The sequence below is a fragment of the Coffea eugenioides genome, chromosome 2 (assembly GCF_003713205.1).
Source record: "Coffea eugenioides isolate CCC68of chromosome 2, Ceug_1.0, whole genome shotgun sequence".
In the NCBI taxonomy this organism is placed as follows: Eukaryota; Viridiplantae; Streptophyta; class Magnoliopsida; order Gentianales; family Rubiaceae; genus Coffea; species Coffea eugenioides.
Window position 1 is genome coordinate 39,333,640 of NC_040036.1, and position 17,567 is coordinate 39,351,206.

Consider the following 17,567-nt stretch of genomic DNA (forward strand, 5'->3'; position numbering starts at 1 on the left):
GATAGTTAAGTCAAAGCACCAAAATTGAAAGAAAAAATGACAATAAAATAAAAATATTAAAACAATAATAATACATCACTTGCAGGTAACATACCGGTTACCGGTTAAATTTCACTTTAGTCTAAAGCACGAAGGGGCTATATGAGTGTTTCTAAATAATGAGGAAATAGTGTGTCAACTAGTCAAACCACAGCCACAGGGAGGTTTTCTGTATTTTACCCTAGAAAAAAACCAAGTTGAGTCAGTTAAAGGAAGAGGAGTCAAAGTGTTTGCTGCCTGTTATGGAAGGAAAAAAATGGACTATATAGAGGGGGAGAAAGGTCGAATGGGAGAGAGAAGGACTACTATGGAAAGAGGGAAGGGAAAATAGAGGGGTCACCATTGAGGTACGAGGGAAAGAGAGAGAAGGAAGAAGAAAGATGAGTCATGGACATGGGAGAAAGCTGCGAGGGACCAAGGGAAGAAAAGATGGAGGGAGAGAGAATGACGTGAGGGAAAGGGTGTAGAAAGTGCAAAATATTAATTTTTAAATCATGCACATGGATTAAATTTGGGAATCCACCAAAGCTTCCCAATTTATTAGGAACTAAGAACTCCCAAATTTTAGTAATTCATTCCAAAATTTTGAATCCAATACCTGTAGCCCAAACAACTTATATTGAATTTTTTTTTCGATTTCTAATTCCAATCCCCTCTCACCAAACGGCTAGTTAGATGGCTTGGGTAATAATTGCACATTCAAGGTATGTATACTATACAAGACAGTTCGGATGTGAAATAATAATGCGAAAAGATACATATGGCCAGAGAGGTAAAGATAGTAGCACCATGACAACGATTTATCTGTTGATGACATGTTGACAAACACAATATGAGAACAGGGATAATGATGATTGAAAGACTTTGAGGCGTGTATTCGCTTGTTTTAAGGTTATATTTTACGAGAACAGGGATGATGATGTTCAAGGCATCTATTATAAGCAATTTTTTTCCTTAAAGAATTCGATTGATAATTGATAATGGAGGGAAATGGATCCGGGCGGTGCCTCTACAGTCTATTTAACTATCTTGCAAGTGTAGAGGCCAATTAGACACCTAGTTTGGATCTGGCGCTGGTAGGGCAACATCTTGGCTTCTCAAGTCTCTATCTTGCGATATACAAATTTCACAGACCAATTTGCGTTTGGTAAGTTAGCTACCAAGAAGAGATTTCAAATTCCCTTAAGCTGTAAATCGGGCAATAGAATCCCCACACCTATAGTTAAAATGGGGTTTTCGAATCCTTACACCTATCCATCTATACTTCTTATAAAGGTATTATGAGTCTAGAAGTGTAACTAGTGTAAGTAGAATTTTGTCTTACCTTTTTTTTTTTTTTTTGAATACTTAAATTACCCTCCGCTGAGCAATGGTAATGCATTCCAATAATGATAAATGAATGATATCAATCGTTTTAACCGTTACAAAAGTTATTTGTAACTAAAATAACACAATAAAATAATTAAAATCCATCATTAAGAGCAAGCAAACAAATTGAAAAATAAAAAACCCTAAAATTGAAAACCAATAATTAATGACTTAAAGTAAATAAACAAATTAATCAAAAAGGTGAAAAGGCAACTCAAACAACATCAAAGAGAACGTTCAAGTGTCCATAGTGCAAAGGAGACTAAGTTGCTTGTGTTTGATTTGTTTGGTGAGATTAGACCAAAAACCAAATCCATCCAACAAACAATAAAAAGCCATCTCCAATGGAGGAGGAAAAGAAGAAGGGAAAAGAAAATTTAGAATACGAAAAAAAACTCTAACTTTTAACCATTTAAACTGTCTTGTGTGTAAATTTTGGTTGTGCTCAATTCATAACTTAATTTAGCATCTAAGCAAGTAATATCCACAATATTATTTTTGGTAAACTAAAGAATCTTTAAGTCATTTAGATGAACAACTGCTAGACCAAAATGCATTTAGAAATAATAGGCCAAAATCATAGCTAAAAGCTTTGGTGAACGTAAGCATATGAAGAGTGGTACGTGTAAACTATATGACAATAATTCCATATGTTTATGATACAAGCTTTGTTGACTGTGATTCTCTCTAAATTTATAGTGTGCTTATCATTTACTTTCGCACACTCTAAAATACCCCATTTAATTACTTTCTCTACTATTCTAATGTAGCAATCAACTATACCCCATTTTATCATGTGCTTATTCCTTTCGCTGGTCTTATTATCATGCATACAATATTACTACCCATATAACAGCGTCTTCATATGCCAAAATCAAGAAAGAACTAACTCAATGCTACCATAATTTATGAATACTTTGCATGTGAAGAGTATAATTAATAAAAAGTGGCAAAAAAAGGGGGTGTGCCCTTTATTAGTGTATAAAAGGAAGTTCAAGATAACATCTCTAGCCAAAAATTAATCATTTTAATGCCATTCTTGAAGGTCGGATCTACAAATTTTACCTCAACATATTTTGTATTGTATTTGGCACTCAAGATTTGCTATCTCTAGCCAAAGTTAATTATACTTTTGATTACCATCCTTGAAGTCTGAACCTAAAAATTGTAACTTAACAAATTTTGCTTCGTATTTGTTGGCAAAAATAAGGGATAATTGCAGAAACCTCCCCTGAGATTTCTGACATTTGCACTGACCTCCCCTCTAGGTTTAGAAATTGCACTCACCTCCCCTAAACAGTAACAATTTGTTGCAAAAACCTCCTTGACAGCTTTTGTAGAAGTGAGATAAGAATTTTCTTCCAATTTTGCCCTTACTTGCTTGACAATTATTATTTGTTTGACAATTGCTTAACTAATTATCTAATTAGTTAATAGTTAAACTAATTAACTATTAACTAATTATCTAATTAACTATTAACTAAAACTGTTGTCTGTTTGAAACTAACAAACTATTTGCATGTTAAACTAATTAACTAATTAACTGCTTAACTAATTAACTAATTAACTAACTAACTAATTAACAAACTATTTGCATGTTAAACTATATGCAGTACGCATTACCTATTTAAAGTATCGGCTCTTTATTGGTATTTTACTTTCAAACATTTAATTTATGATAAAAACATCAATGTTTGTAAGTCAAACTCAAAAAGTGTTACAGTAATATTCTTACAAAAAGGGAGGGGCATAGGGCCATAAATTAAATGTTTGAAAGTAAGAATATTGATATTACTGTAACACTTTTTGAATTTTACTTATAAACATTGATGTTTTTATCATAAATTAAATGTTTGAATGTAAAATACCCATAAAGAGCCGATACTTTAAATAGATAATGCGTACTGCATATAGTTTAAAGTTTGTTAATTAGTTAGTTAGTTAATTAGTTAATTAGTTTAACATGCAAATAGTTTGTTAGTTTCGGATAGACAACAGTTTTAGTTAATTAGTTAATTAGTTAATTAGATAAACAGAAATTAGTTAATTAGTTAATTAATTAATTAGATAATTAGTTAGTTAATTAGTTAAGCAGTTAATTAGTTAATTAGTTTAACATGCAAATAGTTTGTTAGTTTCGGATAGACAACAACTTTAGTTAATTAGTTAATTAGTTAATTAGATAAACAAAAATTAGTTAATTAGTTAATTAATTAATTAGATAATTAGGTAGTTAATTAGTTAAGCAGTTAATTAGTTAATTAGTTTAACATGCAAATAGTTTGTTAGTTTCGGACAGACAACAGCTTTAGTTAATTAGTTAATTAGATAAATAGAAATTAGTTAATTAGTTAATTAATTAATTAGATAATTAGTTAATTAGTTAATAGTTAATTAGTTTAACTATGCAGAAATAGTTTGATTAGTTAATAACTATTAACAATTAGATAATTAGTTATTAATTAATTAGATTATTAGTTATTTAGTTAATTAGTTAAACTATGCAGAAATAGTTAATTTAGTGTAATTTTTATTAACAAATGTTTTGTTGGGTTTGATGAAAGTACTCATCACATTCATTTGGTAAAATTAAATCATGTTAGGGGTACTTTAGTAAATTGACCCACTTTTACCTATTAAATTGCCTCCAACTTTTGATAGGGGAGGTCAGTGCTATTTCAAAATTGATAGGAGAGGTCAATGCTATTACTATAAAAGTCAGGGGAGGTTTCTGCAATTATCCCCAAAAATAATACACTATAATTTGAGCCAAAGTTTCTTGACAGTTTGAAATGACACCTAGTATGTGCTTACTAAATCGTCTCTATGATTGCACTTGTCAACCAACATAAAACCGCTCAAATTATTGAAGATTGTCCTACTACATCCATATGAAATTTTGTTCCCAACCAAGCAATTGACTGACAATATCCATTTCATGCAAATTTTGTTTCAATACCTGGATTTTTAATTCCGTTCCGTCACTGCCAATTTTGAAGTTACTGTTCAATTGTAGACCGATATATGTTTAGTGAAACAAACAAAATTTTCTTTCTATTTTAGTTGCAACTGTGGTCTTTGGTTGGAATCGGAGAAAACACTGCCAACAATTTGCAAGTCTGAAATTGTGTGAGCGAAAAATATCAAGTTTTTAAAATTACATTTTGACCAGCTAAATTTTTGGTTCGGTCTTAATTTGACCCAAGAAACGTCTAGTTTGTAGTGTGGATTATGTACAAAAGTGCAAAGTCAAAGTTCTTAACTAATGACAATTTGATGGTGACAGTCAGTTATTATTTTATTTCCGTCTGTTGTGCTAAATCTATTTAAAATCACAAATTTTAGGGACCAGACTTGTCTTGACCGAAATATTAAGGATCAATTTGGCACACGACCTAAACATTGAGGATCAAAACTGCATTTCTCTCAAATTTTTAAGTCAATAAACTATTTCTTAAATCTTGACGGTTGGTTCACTGAATGTGTTAATTCTTTCGTTTTCAACATTATTATACCGCCCTGCTGCATTAATAGTTTACAAAGACCAGACTCTTTAACAAGACGACCAAACTTGCAACCTGTAACGAGTCAACGAGAACAAGTTAAATGCTCAATTTTCCAATAGTTGAAACTTGTATCATAAATACATTTCTCAATCTACATTTTTATATTTTTAACTATCTTTTTATTTCACATACATCACATCACAAAAGTGTTATAGTAATTATTCCAAATAATATTTCAAATAATACTCTATTCAAATACACTTATTTTCTTCCCTCATCAAGTACCTTTATCCAACGGTTGTGGGCATTTGATTTTTTTCTTATTTATCAGACCATTTATGCTTGATGGATAATCCCACATCTTAATTAATGTTTTTCAACCCTTTCGAAGTTATATTAATGTTTAGAAGACTCTTTTGGCATTTTTGTTATTTCATTAGCATGAATTAAAGAGGGAAAAAAATTTATAAAACACTAGTGCTCAAGGCACACCTGATTTGCAGGTAATAAATAATTTATTTCCAAAAATTATTTTGATGATTAAAAATGAAAGAAAATTTTAAAAAGAAAAAAGAGATCAGAAATTATGAAAAGAAGTGAGGGTAACAGAAAAAACTTTGCACTTTAGGGGGTATTTTATCTATTTCGTGAATACAAGGGATGAACTGAAACCGTTCTCTAATTAAGGAAAATGTATTTAAGCCTATATTATATTCACTTTATAAAATTAATAAGAACTAAACGAAAGAAAACAATTGTACTAAATGCAAAACTAAATTTCACACACACACACACACATATATTATACGTATAATCAATTTTGCTTATAATTTCTCTATCTTCTTATAACTTTTATCTCTTTAATAAATTTGATTTATTCCTTTCATCCATACACAGTGAACCTGCTTAGTGTGAATTTAATTACTAAATTCATAAATTTACTAATTTTGATAAAAACTAATAATTCAGTCATGAGACAATAGATTGCTAAATATTTTTGTCTTTAACTGAAAATGAATATGAGTAGGTATATAATTATTGTAAAGTTCAATTATCATCTCAAAGAACACCAAACCTATTATTTCTTTTTTCTATGTTTTATATTAATTAATAAATATTATAACATTGTAATAAGTTTACGAATAAAAGTTCCTAAAGACTAATATGCATGTAAACATGAATAATACATTAACATATTAATTAATTATTTATGGCTTGCATCAATTCATAAATAATCACAAATAAAATTTATATTGTGTTAATGCACAAGCTAAATTTTATGTATGTATATATATACACACACACATGAGTTTGGATATGTCTGGTATGAATTTGAATTTGGATATGGATCATAGAAAATCAGATCCTACCCAAATCCTTGACTCTCTTATAGGGTCTGGGTAGAGTTTGAATTTAAGAAATTAAATCCAAACCCTACTCAAGTATATTGAATCTGGGTTGGATTTGGATAAGATCCGATCCATTGATATACCCGGTCTGCAGTTGTCAATCTTTCTTTTGCCACCTTAGTTAAAATAATAATGAATGGGCCAAGATTGGCCCAAAAAAATAAGCATCTTTGAAAAATCACATATTGATTCGGGGCTAAGATTGGCCCAAAATTTCAAAATTCAAAATAAACTTGTTACATAAAGGTGAAAAGGAAAGTCAAGTGTCTAATTGTGATTAACGAGTGCACGTATCGTTGTAAGTGATGTACAATTTTACCCCATAGATACAGTCATTACTGCACGTGGGAATGAGTTTACAGGAGGTAATTCCTCTTCTCCACTAGTTACTGTTGAGTCCAAAAAGCTGCAAAATCACAAGTATTTGAATTGATAGGACATCTACTTTCTAAATATCAAGGGAGGTCCTATAATAGTGACTAACCTATGTGGAGGTCAATAATCAATTTAACTATTCCTAACTGTTACTAAGATTAGCTACTGACGCAAGATTCGATACCTTAACTGCAACTTCAGGAGGCAATTCTCTGCTCAGGCTCAGGATCAGGATCGTCTCATTTTAGAGTTTTACCCCTTTTACTCTAATATTTTAAAGCAACAGTTTTAGTCATACCGCATAAGAAATCACCTAAACTAAACTGCTAATTATCTAGATTTGATGCCTTAACTGTAACCCCTAGAGGCAAGTTTTGCTGTCCAAATGGATTGCATCTCAAATTTTGGAGTTAATTTGCTTTTCTTCTTTACAATTTAAAGACAGTTTAGATCATGCTACTTGAGACGTGACCTGATATAAATCGTTAATTATTTATCACACTTATTTCTATGAACTCTAGATTCTCATAACAAGAAGGGATCTCGCCTGAGGGCATTTAGTGTTCGCATCTCAATCTTACAAATTACTTGCAACCTCAAAAAAGGCAAATACATTTCACCATAAACACTTTAGACCAAAAACAATTCATAAACTTCTAGAAAAAGAAAAGAATATTGCAATCTAAAGATTTGCCATTGGCACATTTTTTTTAGTGGAAAGCCACAGAAGGGCTTAACTTTCACCAAATTATGGGTGTAAGAACCGATTAAGGTCGAGTAAATAGTTTGAGGACTAAACGTGCCTTTAATTGAAAAGTAAAAGGACTAAATATGCCATTTCCCTTATTAAATATTGCTCCACTCAACTCGACCGGTTCAATTTTGCCCCACATAATAGACCCGGTGCCCGGTCCATGCAATTTTACAAATATAACCCAAAAACCCCAGGGAGCCCTAATTTCCCAAAATCTCTACAATCCTCTGTCTCTCACTCTCCGGTCACCGGCAAAAGCCCTCTTCACCACTCCTCCGGCCATTGACGGTACAATTTCCACGCCCCTCTACCAAATTAAGCTTCTTTATCCGTAATATTCTCATTTTTAACATGTTTTTGCAGCAATGGTGGGACTTTCCGTTGGAGAAAAGCATTTTATCAAGGGAGGCATTGAACAGGACCTCCGTACTGACGGCCGAAAACGCTACACTTATCGGCCCATTTACATTGAAACAGGTGTCATCCCTCAGGTAAGGGTTTTTCCATTCATTTTACTTTGTTTTTTTTCCCTAACATAATCTTAGAAATTCTTTTTTGGAGCTAAATTTTGTGTTTTAAGTTTGGGTTTTCTTTTACTATAGGCTAATGGTTCAGCTAGAGTTAAGCTTGGTGCCACCGATGTTATCGCGAGTGCTAAGGTGGAATTTTTTTTTTTTTTTTTTTTTTTGGGTTTAAGTACTGGTTCTGTTTTGTATGTGTTTGGGATTTTTGAATTGTACATTTTGGGTGGTGATGTTGGGATTTTATGTGAGTTGTCAATGTGTAATTCTAGGCTGAACTTGGAAAGCCGAGCCCATCTTATCCGGATAAAGGGAAGGTATTAATCAACGTGGATTGCAGTCCCACGGCTGAGCCAGCATTTGAGGTGATATTCATGTATTCTTTGTAGTTCTGAGTAAACATTTTTTCTTTTTAATAACAGACAGATATGACAAATATAGCGGATAATAACTATGAGCACTATAAAAGCAACATGGAGATCCTGCAGAAAGTTGAAACAAAATGTTTTTTTTTTTAGCTTTTTGTGCAAACATAAAATTTTTTCGCATTTTGTTATTGTATCATGAATCTTTAGGTTGGTTATCTTGTCTTGAAACTCTTGGATGTAACTGAAACTTCATTTCCTGTTTTTGAGCTTATGATTGCATTTAACACTACTAGGTATTTCTTCTTGTTCTATGAATCTTGCGGTTAACAATGAAGGGTAGTGAAGCCCTGGTTTACTTCCTTTGTATGTTTAAATTGACAATGAAGGGTAGTGATGCCATCTATTTGTGTGTTTACTTGCCTGCTTGTAAGCAATGCACAGCTAGGTTTACTAGTTTAAGTAGGTGACTGTGTCTTTCGATAGTGAGCAGAAACACTGGAATTTCTTTGCATTAACATAATAGCTGTGCTGAATGCCATATGGTAGATACTTAATTTATCCTCCATTTGGATTGTTAGCAGTTTTCTTTATGATCTTCTTTCATGTAGGGTAGAGGAGGGGAAGAGCTGTCGTCAGAACTCTCAGTTGCTCTTCAGCGCTGTCTCTTGGGTGGTAAAAGTGGAGCAGGTAAACATGCTAAGAAGCAAGATCAGTCCATCAAGGGATGCAATTTGCTGAGGTACTCTGTCTTGTTTAATTAATATGGGGCTCTTAATTTTCTTTGCTTTTTCAGGGGCTGGAATAGATCTCTCATCTCTTTCTATCGTTGAGGGGAAAATCTGTTGGGATCTTTATATAGAAGGTCTTGTTGTAAGTTCAGATGGGAATCTGTTAGATGCCTTGGGCGCTGCAGTCAAGGTGCATTTATACATTTGATTTATTTGATTAATGAACTGCAGTTCAAAGGTCTATATATATATATAGTTTTTTGGCAATGATGAATTGACTGGTGACTGCAGCTTTTGACTTTGTTTACCAATGCGGATTAATCAATGCTTGGTGGCAAGAAAGAAGCTTAGACACTGCTTTTGAAATCCTAGATTAAATCGATTAGACCTGTTTGATGACTACATCTTTTCATGAAGTTTGATTTTCATTAAAATAATTGATTTTTAGGCTGCTCTGAGCAATACAGCTCTTCCAAAAGTCCAAGTGGCTTCAGCTGCCTCTGATGAGCAGCCAGAGGTTGATTTGAGTGATGAAGAATTTTTGCAATTTGATACCAGTGGAATTCCTGCCATTATAACTCTGACAAAGGTGAAAGAATAATATTTTCAGGTACTAGTTATCCAAATTATAACATTATCTGTAATTCAAATATCTTCCATGGTAAATTTTGCAGGTTGGTAAGCACTACATCGTGGATGGAACTTCGGAAGAAGAATCTCAGATGAGCTCAGCTGTCTCTGTTTCTGTGAATAGGCAAGGGCGCATATGTGGGCTGACAAAGCGAGGGGGTGCAGGCCTAAATCCATCTGTCATACTTGACATGATCTCTGTTTCTAAACATTTAAGTGAGCAGCTGATAAATAAGTTGGATTCCGAGATAGCTGCAGCAGAAGCTTGTGAAGAAGATGAATTTTGACACAAAATCAAGCATCCATTTGGTGTAATAGTTCAACTGTTTTGCCTTCAATATAGCTTGCTAAAGGTTGTAATTTTGTAGAATTATCAGATACAAATTAACTTATAGGTGCTCAGGAAGTGATTGAGCTAATTGCAGCTGGAACTGGAAATGGCAATTATTTGCTGAACTGTAACCACGGTAAGCAAAATTTCCTAGGGGTGTAAGTTGTAGCTCGATGTTTAGTTCAGGAAGTTCAGGAAGTTGTAGCTTGATGTTTAGTATTTTGAAATTGATGAAAGACAGGTTGTACTGCTCTTTTCAATATTATTACAAATCTGTAGATTGTCATACATCCTTTATCTGGACTTGTGAATTTGTAGATGGTGGTGCTTTCTTATCCTGGATATGGAGTAAAGTTATCTATATGGGCCAAAAGAAAGAAGTCTGTTGAGAGTCAAGAATGTCTTTCGGACTATTTGGCATATATCAGAATCTCATCCGTAATAGGCACAGGAAATTCTTCTTTGAACCATGAGTATTTTGTGTCTGGCAGAGAGCATATCAGCAGAGCACGTTGGTTTCTCATTCACCAGGCCATGAGCGACAGAATGACTTAATTTTATATTTACAGGCTTATAATAATGCTGAAGCCAGAAAACTATTCCTGTGTTCTGTTTCATACGTGGGTTGTGTCTGCTGCCTCAGGAGTTTTTCTGCCTATCAATCATGAGATCCATATCCATGATTTCGCCTATTCTTGCAAATTCTTAATTCGATCGTATTCCAATGGTTACACTAGATAGTTTCATGACCATAAAAAAATAGTCTTATTATTCTTTTATTTGATTCTATAATCTAACATTTACCATTTTCTACCGAAATTTTAAAGACCTGAATCTATTTCAATTTTTGGTGCATAAAGTAACGCGATAAAGGCTCCAAATGGTCACCAATGACATTTACTTTTCCCAAAGATCAAATTTCTCCCGTGCTAAGGACCAGGCTTTAGGTATGGGTGAGCTGGAAAAGAGTGACACAACTGGCCTGATTCCTGTGTTTCTGTGGATAACAATTCGAGATTGGAAATAGTATGTGAATAGGGAATCTGGTAATCATGTAACATTGGTTTTAATCGAATACAACTTAAAAACTATGGAGTTTCATTCGAATATTCCTATCTCCTTTCATGTGTCATTTTGGCATTCAAGTACATCTGCAATACAAGCTCAATTCCTTGTCAAAGCAAAAGAGCTGAAACCCGCAATAAGCTCTCTGCAATAAAGCTGAGGTTCTTAGACTTCTAGCATAGAGTTGGATGGCATAATTGAATCATCCATAGGCATTCAGTTGATCTTTATTACTCTCTACAATCAAGTTGAACTCCTTCAGACTTCTATGTGACTTGATTGGACCAGGTATACCTTTCAAGCATGGAGATCTTTGGGAGAAACCATAGTGTTTGCTGATCTGACTGCAGCTTGTAGCCTCACTATTAATGGAAGATATGGGAGAGAGTTTATGCTTATATGGAGAATTGATCTCAGAGTAAGCATCAAAACAGATTGGTCTTAGCCTGGGTGAGCTCATTGATCTAACTTTTGCCTTAGCAGATTCTGTGGCTGCCATGTATGTTGGAACAGAAGGAGAGCCTACAAAAGAGTCCTCATCTCCGTTGGAACGTTGCCTCCTGTGAAATGATCTTCTTGGAACATTTAGAGGAGAATCCAATCCTTCAATCTGATATTGTTTCTGAATTCTTAGTCTGAGTCTTCTGCCAGCTAGTTCCTCTTTGGCCTTTGCATTTACCGGGAACGCTGTTCCTATATTGCGAAGATCTTCTCTTTTAGCCAACTGGGAATCCATCCATTGTTCTAGCCAGTATCTCTGTTTTACATTTTGCTTGCTTTGTTCTGACTCAGTGGACCTCTGAATATAGACAGTATCATGTTAGTGATGCTATGCTATCTGGTGCCGGTAGAATTAAGCTACACTTTTAAGATTTCAGGATTCAAAGTTTTAGTAACTAACCCGATGATTTAACCAGTATTCCTTTATTCTTTCTCTCCTGATTGAAGCCACCCTCTTGTTCATGGACGATGCATTTGCTTCATCCCTCGACAAAGTACTATCATCCCACGTTCTCTGGCTATTTGTATCAATCTGCAGATATCAAGAAAATAACTAAGATTTGGGGACGAAAATAATTTAGTTACTTGGAACAAGAAGAAAGTTTCTTAGGATAAATTAAAACTCAAACTCAATAGATAAATCTGTTCTTTCATTTTTCTAGTTCAGGTTGAGTAGCGTAAGTAGATGGATGAGGAAATGCTAAGGACGATGATACTTGATCTAGTGAACTATTGAAAGCAAACTAAATGTTATGGAACTTTGTGGATTTACTCAACTATATGTTCAACAATTCATATATATTGTGAAACCTAGAGAAATTTCTTTTTGACTCTTAAGTTTCTGCTGATACCCAGTCAAGCACAGTATCACTTTGGCGAGGTTATTGATTGATTTTACACCAAAAGAACATTTCCATCAAATTGGATCCACTGTTAACTATAAATTACAGCAAATCAGGCAAAAGTTTGAACCTTTACGTTATTAATGAGATAAAGCCCCAGTATTGTCAAAAGTACAGTAGGAGAAAATGAAAGGAGGAAGGCCAATTGGCTTTTGGATTATTTGTTAAGCTTTGTCAACACGAAGGAATGAAACATAAGAAGAGCTAAATTCACCGTTAACTTACCCTTATGTCCTTCTCTGTCATGTCCTGCACCTGGTTTTCTTGATTATGCTGAGTGGTCTTCACCATATCACATCTCTTGGCACGAAACTCTGACTGAATGTTCACTATGCTTTGCAAACACTTGAGGGTATTAATGGCTTGGCGTCGAACTGCCCAACCGCGAATTATCGCCTGAAGCCTTACTAGTCCCTTCAGTGCACGTAAAGCTTTTCTAGCCTGCAAAATCCAAACAGTTATGTCAGAAAGAAAGAAAATGATCATCCATCTAAAATGAGTTCAAATGTTTCAACTGACACTCGGATAATTCTTGTTGCCCAATTTAATTTGGTGTTTCACTAGTAATTTGCAGGTTCCTTGTGATTTCACTTTTGATATGGGAAGTTTGATAAGAGTGCTGCAGTTGGATTTGCAGATACAGAAACAGAGTGGAGAAGTTTGAAAAGAGAAGTTTGACAAAACTCACTAGATATCCGCGAAATGCTGATTGAATTTTGATAGCTGCAAGATGTTGGATCTGCAATTGGCATTGATGAGATTGTGAAGCAGGGCTAAAGACATTGGTTGCTGAAACTTCATGGGATTCTTTCTTGTCTTGAGTGGACAATCGAGGGCTGACACCGGGCCTGAAATCTCGAGTATTAGTACGAGAGATTTCTGCAGCCGTAGTGTTAATGGTTCCATTTTCTGCATAATTCTGCTTCTCTTCTTCAGGTGCACCTAGTATGCTCTTCTTTGGAGGTGGTGGTGCTGATAGAGAGGCTAACCTTTTGCTCTTAAATCTTCCAAATGCCCATCCTTTTCTTTCATCCTTCTGTGAATATTGTAATTAAGCACCTTCTGAGATGTATGCAACATTCTGCAAATAAAAGAAGCAGTTGAACTCATTATTTACCTTTCTTGATTTTGTATCTGCAATGAAAATTCTCCTCAGTAGATTGAACCAGCTCTTCTTCTTCTTTGCCATGAAATACCACTCGTTTTACATGAAATCATGAATCTCAGTGACTTCAACTAGCGATTTGATTTAAGAATTATACTTCCTAGACTGAATCTAGCAATAGTAGCAAGTAATATTTTCACGAAGAAGCTTATTGGGACTTGGTAAACGTTGCACAAATACAGCAAAGATCAACCTTGAATTTAGAGAAAACTTTGTATTTTTTATGACACCAAAGACTGGATCACCAGGAAATCTGGTGCAAACAAATGCAGGTAAAGTAGATTTTCTTGAAGGAATAAAATAATGGACCAAGACTAAGATTCATATTCTTTCATCTTTTCTTCACTCCAATGATGTACATTTGCCTTCTTCCCCATGTATGATGAGTTTCATCCATTCAACCAGTAGGGCCTTGAGTCATAAGCTGTTGGCAGAGAGGTAGTGTATTTTGTATTTATGGAGGGAAACCTGTTCTATATAAGGGAATCTTTTATTATGGCTTGTTGCACCTTTCCACCTTTCATTTTTCTCAACCCAATAAATGACATGTTCATATGTTTGTTGGAAACCTGAAAACTACACTCCTATCAGTTTAGACTGGACCCTGACATATTTATTGGATCAACCTTAGCTGATTGAATCTAGTCTCTTTCTTTATAGTAATTAGTTTCATGGCGACTGTGACATATACTCCAAAAAAGAGATGTTACCTTAAAAGTACATAGATTTTTACTGAGCAACTAACAGACTGCTCTCGGATAGATCATTCAATACAAGTTATTGGCCTTCATTTCTAGTCTCAGCAGTTGGGTTGAGTTTTGTGACCTTAAAGCCACTGTGCATCTGTGCCCTTTTTCCCTCTTCTATTTTCCTCCTCTCGCTGTGTATATATCCCTCTCAACATATATACTGTGTATATATCCCTCTCAACATATATACCGAAACTCAACCGATTTAGTAATGGTAACGCACGGTAAAGTGCACGCATTAACGTAATAGATATAGACACTAAAAAATAACATATCTAAACACTGATAAACGATATACGAACTTCTAATCTGGTGTTTGTATTTTGGTGATTTAGTGCCTATTTATTATTATGTAGTGTTATTAGCGATTCACCAACAAAGTAGTGCCAAGTCACAGGTGCTCGCCATCCAAGGCTCAACTAGGCCAAGTCATTAAATTTCTAATAAACAAGACTTCATAATTTTCAACTTTTGCATATGTGCGCATTAATATTAGTTGGTGTATTATTCACAAGCTTTCTGACACGTACACAAGTTATACTTAACTACAACAATGATAACATGGCTTCGTTTGTGCCTCAAAATTGTAAAGAGTATGGTGTGGCCTTATATTGGCTTTGATTGGTCAATATCTTCATAACCACAACACTCAAAAGACTTCAAATCCCACAGCTCCCATTTCAGTTGGCATTCATCTGACTCTATAATTTCCCAAGAATGGGCCCATATCAAACCATAAACACATACATTTGACTGACACCTATATACACCTACTCAACAGAGAGGCATGTGGATCAGTGTCCATGATTTTATTGATCATATTATGAGGTACTAGTACTGCAGAAAGGACAGCAGGGCAGCTTGGCTTTTTTTTTTTTTTCCGGAAACGATAGATAATTTTATTAATAAATTAGGCATTACAGTATTTGACCAACGGCTCAATCAGTTATAAAAAGTGTATCATGACACTTATTGATGCAAGTCTTTTGTTATGTGTTACATTTTCCCCGGTCAGAAAATCCATCTATCTTAAGCACACGTCACATGAATACTAATGTAGAAATTGCACATGGACTACAATATGGGGAAATTATAAGTGGGGTGGGAAAGAATCTATTGGAAAATTATATGTGCTTTAACAATTTGTAGCACATTTTGATGCAAGAAAGTAGTGCTCCAAGTGATATTCATGTGCACTTGACGTACAAAGAAATTTTCACGTCTAGAAATTGTTCTAGACTTGTATCGTCTAGGCTTAAAATGGTGAGAGTGAGGGATGATAGAAAATACAGTGAAAGCGAGAGAGATGAGAAACATTATTGGATGTGGGGAAGTGCTCATATGGAAGACAACAGGGAATGTCAAGACAAAACAAAGCATATGCTTGTGATGAAGATGGGAAAGACAGCTGTTGAGGGTCCTAATGCTGCCCACCATGTACATTTATCCTAAAGAAATTTGTACACGGTAAAAAATACAAGGAAAACATGGGGTGCTTTGTTGAACAATTTGTTTGTAATTTGATAGAAACTGAAAGTTGGTTGGCAATGGTGTGGGTTTGGGGCAGGGAACCCTGCTCCATCCCTCGTCTCGTGCCCGCTGTTCCTGTAGGTGCCCTCATCCTGCCCTGTTACTATTTTTATTTTGGGTAAAAAACAAAAAAAATCTCCTGTGATAAATCTAATACACAGAAAAGCTCCCCATGGTTTCAAAATATATAACACGATACCTTATACTTTGAACTAAATTGTAAAGGTGACGGAATCCGTTAAACTTAACGGAAATGGACGAAATGGCCAAAATGTCCTGATATAATTAAGCAAAAGACAACTCAAAAAAATCATTTGTTTTATTTTCTAAATAGAGAGAATTGAGGGTTAAGGGGTAGAATAGGTATATTTGATAAAAATAAGGTATAAATTTTTTTTTAAGGTTCCAATAAGTCATTTCCGTTAAGTTTAACGGATTTCATCACCTTTACAATTTAATTCAAAGCATAAGGTGTCGTGTTATATATTTTGAAACCATAGGGGGCTTTTCTGTGTATTAGGCTTACCACAGGAGGTTTTTTTTTTTACTCTTTTATTTTTTTTATGTGGCTTTATTTTTATATACGTACAATACTATACAATAGACTTATTAATCATTCTTTTAAATTTTTAACGAAAAATTTAAGATGAGATAAAGTTAAAAAATTATTTTGACCATGTGAATTTGTTTCTCTATATTTGATATTACATAAATTCTAAATCAATTATCATTATTTTTTACAAACAACATGCCATAACAAAAAAAAGTAAACTAACATAGCAAAATTATCATTTTTATCAAAAAAATTATATTATGTTATCACAAGAAAATATCATATTATCCATTTCGCATTACATATATATATAATTATTTATATTACGTATTATATATTCATATATATATAATATTAAATTAAGACGAGAGGCAGGGTGGGGTATCCTCCTCCACCTCGTTTAAAGTTGGGGGAGATTTCCTCCCCTCCTCCCACCTCCCGCCAAGCATTTCCCCCCTCTCCATCAAACCCTATTGCTATCCCTAACCGAAAGAGATGATGACAAGAGAGTATGTACAACTTTTGGAAGATCTATATACAATGACTCACATGTTAGTTAAATAGTAATAAGATTAATATTTTATGCAATAATAGTATAGCGATTTTTTTTTCCATACTAACAACTATGGATGTATGTATAACACATATGCATGATTTGAATGTTAAATTTAAATTCATGTTATGTGACATGATTTAAACTTGTTCGTATAAAAAAAATTGTATATTAACAGTATATAAAAAGCTTACTCATAGTAATATAGCATTAATACTACAATTACCTCATGCCTTTGCGAGATTTAAGCTTGACATTTTTTTAGTTTCACTGTTCTGGTGCCAAAAATGGCTCAACATAATTCAATATCGTGGTCACCTCTTGAAACAGTAAAGGGGCTGGAATTTATTCCCTCAAAACACTAGGATGAGGGACAAAATTAAGACTTTAGTTTAGATGAAGCAAACAATTAAATACATAAAAATATAAAAACATTGTAATGAATAAAGTATGACAAATTTGAGCTTAAAATTCATGTGAAAATAATTAGCATTTAAATGCTTAAACAATAATAGACAAT

General features: G+C 33.9%; 2 protein-coding genes across 3 annotated transcripts; one reads left to right on the forward strand and one right to left on the reverse strand.

The window, feature by feature from the left end:
• Positions 1–7,658: 7,658 nt before the first annotated feature.
• On the forward strand, positions 7,659–10,332 carry LOC113762130 (exosome complex exonuclease RRP42). Its single transcript, XM_027305420.1, has 8 exons — positions 7,659–7,739; positions 7,815–7,942; positions 8,054–8,110; positions 8,245–8,337; positions 8,949–9,027; positions 9,134–9,258; positions 9,517–9,657; positions 9,743–10,332. Exons 2-8 carry the CDS (start codon positions 7,817–7,819, stop codon positions 9,983–9,985), a joined length of 864 nt encoding a protein of 287 aa, XP_027161221.1. The 5' UTR covers positions 7,659–7,739; positions 7,815–7,816; the 3' UTR covers positions 9,986–10,332.
• Positions 10,333–11,064: 732 nt separating this feature from the next.
• Positions 11,065–14,083, reverse strand: LOC113761701 (protein IQ-DOMAIN 14). 2 transcript variants are annotated; one of them, XM_027304802.1, is made up of 5 exons: positions 13,615–14,083; positions 13,186–13,530; positions 12,723–12,938; positions 11,996–12,127; positions 11,065–11,893 (listed from the first exon to the last, which is right to left on the reverse strand). In XM_027304802.1, exons 1-5 carry the CDS (start codon positions 13,684–13,686, stop codon positions 11,297–11,299), a joined length of 1,362 nt encoding a protein of 453 aa, XP_027160603.1. In that variant the 5' UTR covers positions 13,687–14,083; the 3' UTR covers positions 11,065–11,296. The 2 variants fall into 2 exon arrangements, with proteins under 2 accessions (XP_027160603.1, XP_027160602.1); XM_027304801.1 differs by having other exon boundaries at positions 13,186–13,533.
• Between the last annotated feature and the right edge of the window lie 3,484 nt (positions 14,084–17,567).

Excerpts from the sequence above, each read along its gene's own strand:
- LOC113762130 (XM_027305420.1), top strand. The coding sequence starts at position 7,817 with ATGGTGGGACTTTCCGTTGGAGAAAAGCATTTTATCAAGGGAGGCATT. Across the intron at positions 8,338-8,948 it reads CGGCTGAGCCAGCATTTGAG|GGTAGAGGAGGGGAAGAGCT; the intron begins GTGATATTCATG and ends TCTTTCATGTAG. Across the intron at positions 9,028-9,133 it reads GGGTGGTAAAAGTGGAGCAG|GGGCTGGAATAGATCTCTCA; the intron begins GTAAACATGCTA and ends TTGCTTTTTCAG.
- LOC113761701 (XM_027304801.1), bottom strand. The coding sequence starts at position 13,686 with ATGGCAAAGAAGAAGAAGAGCTGGTTCAATCTACTGAGGAGAATTTTC. Across the intron at positions 12,939-13,185 it reads CAGCATTTCGCGGATATCTA|GCTAGAAAAGCTTTACGTGC; the intron begins GTGAGTTTTGTC and ends TGGATTTTGCAG. Across the intron at positions 11,894-11,995 it reads AATACTGGTTAAATCATCGG|AGGTCCACTGAGTCAGAACA; the intron begins GTTAGTTACTAA and ends GTCTATATTCAG.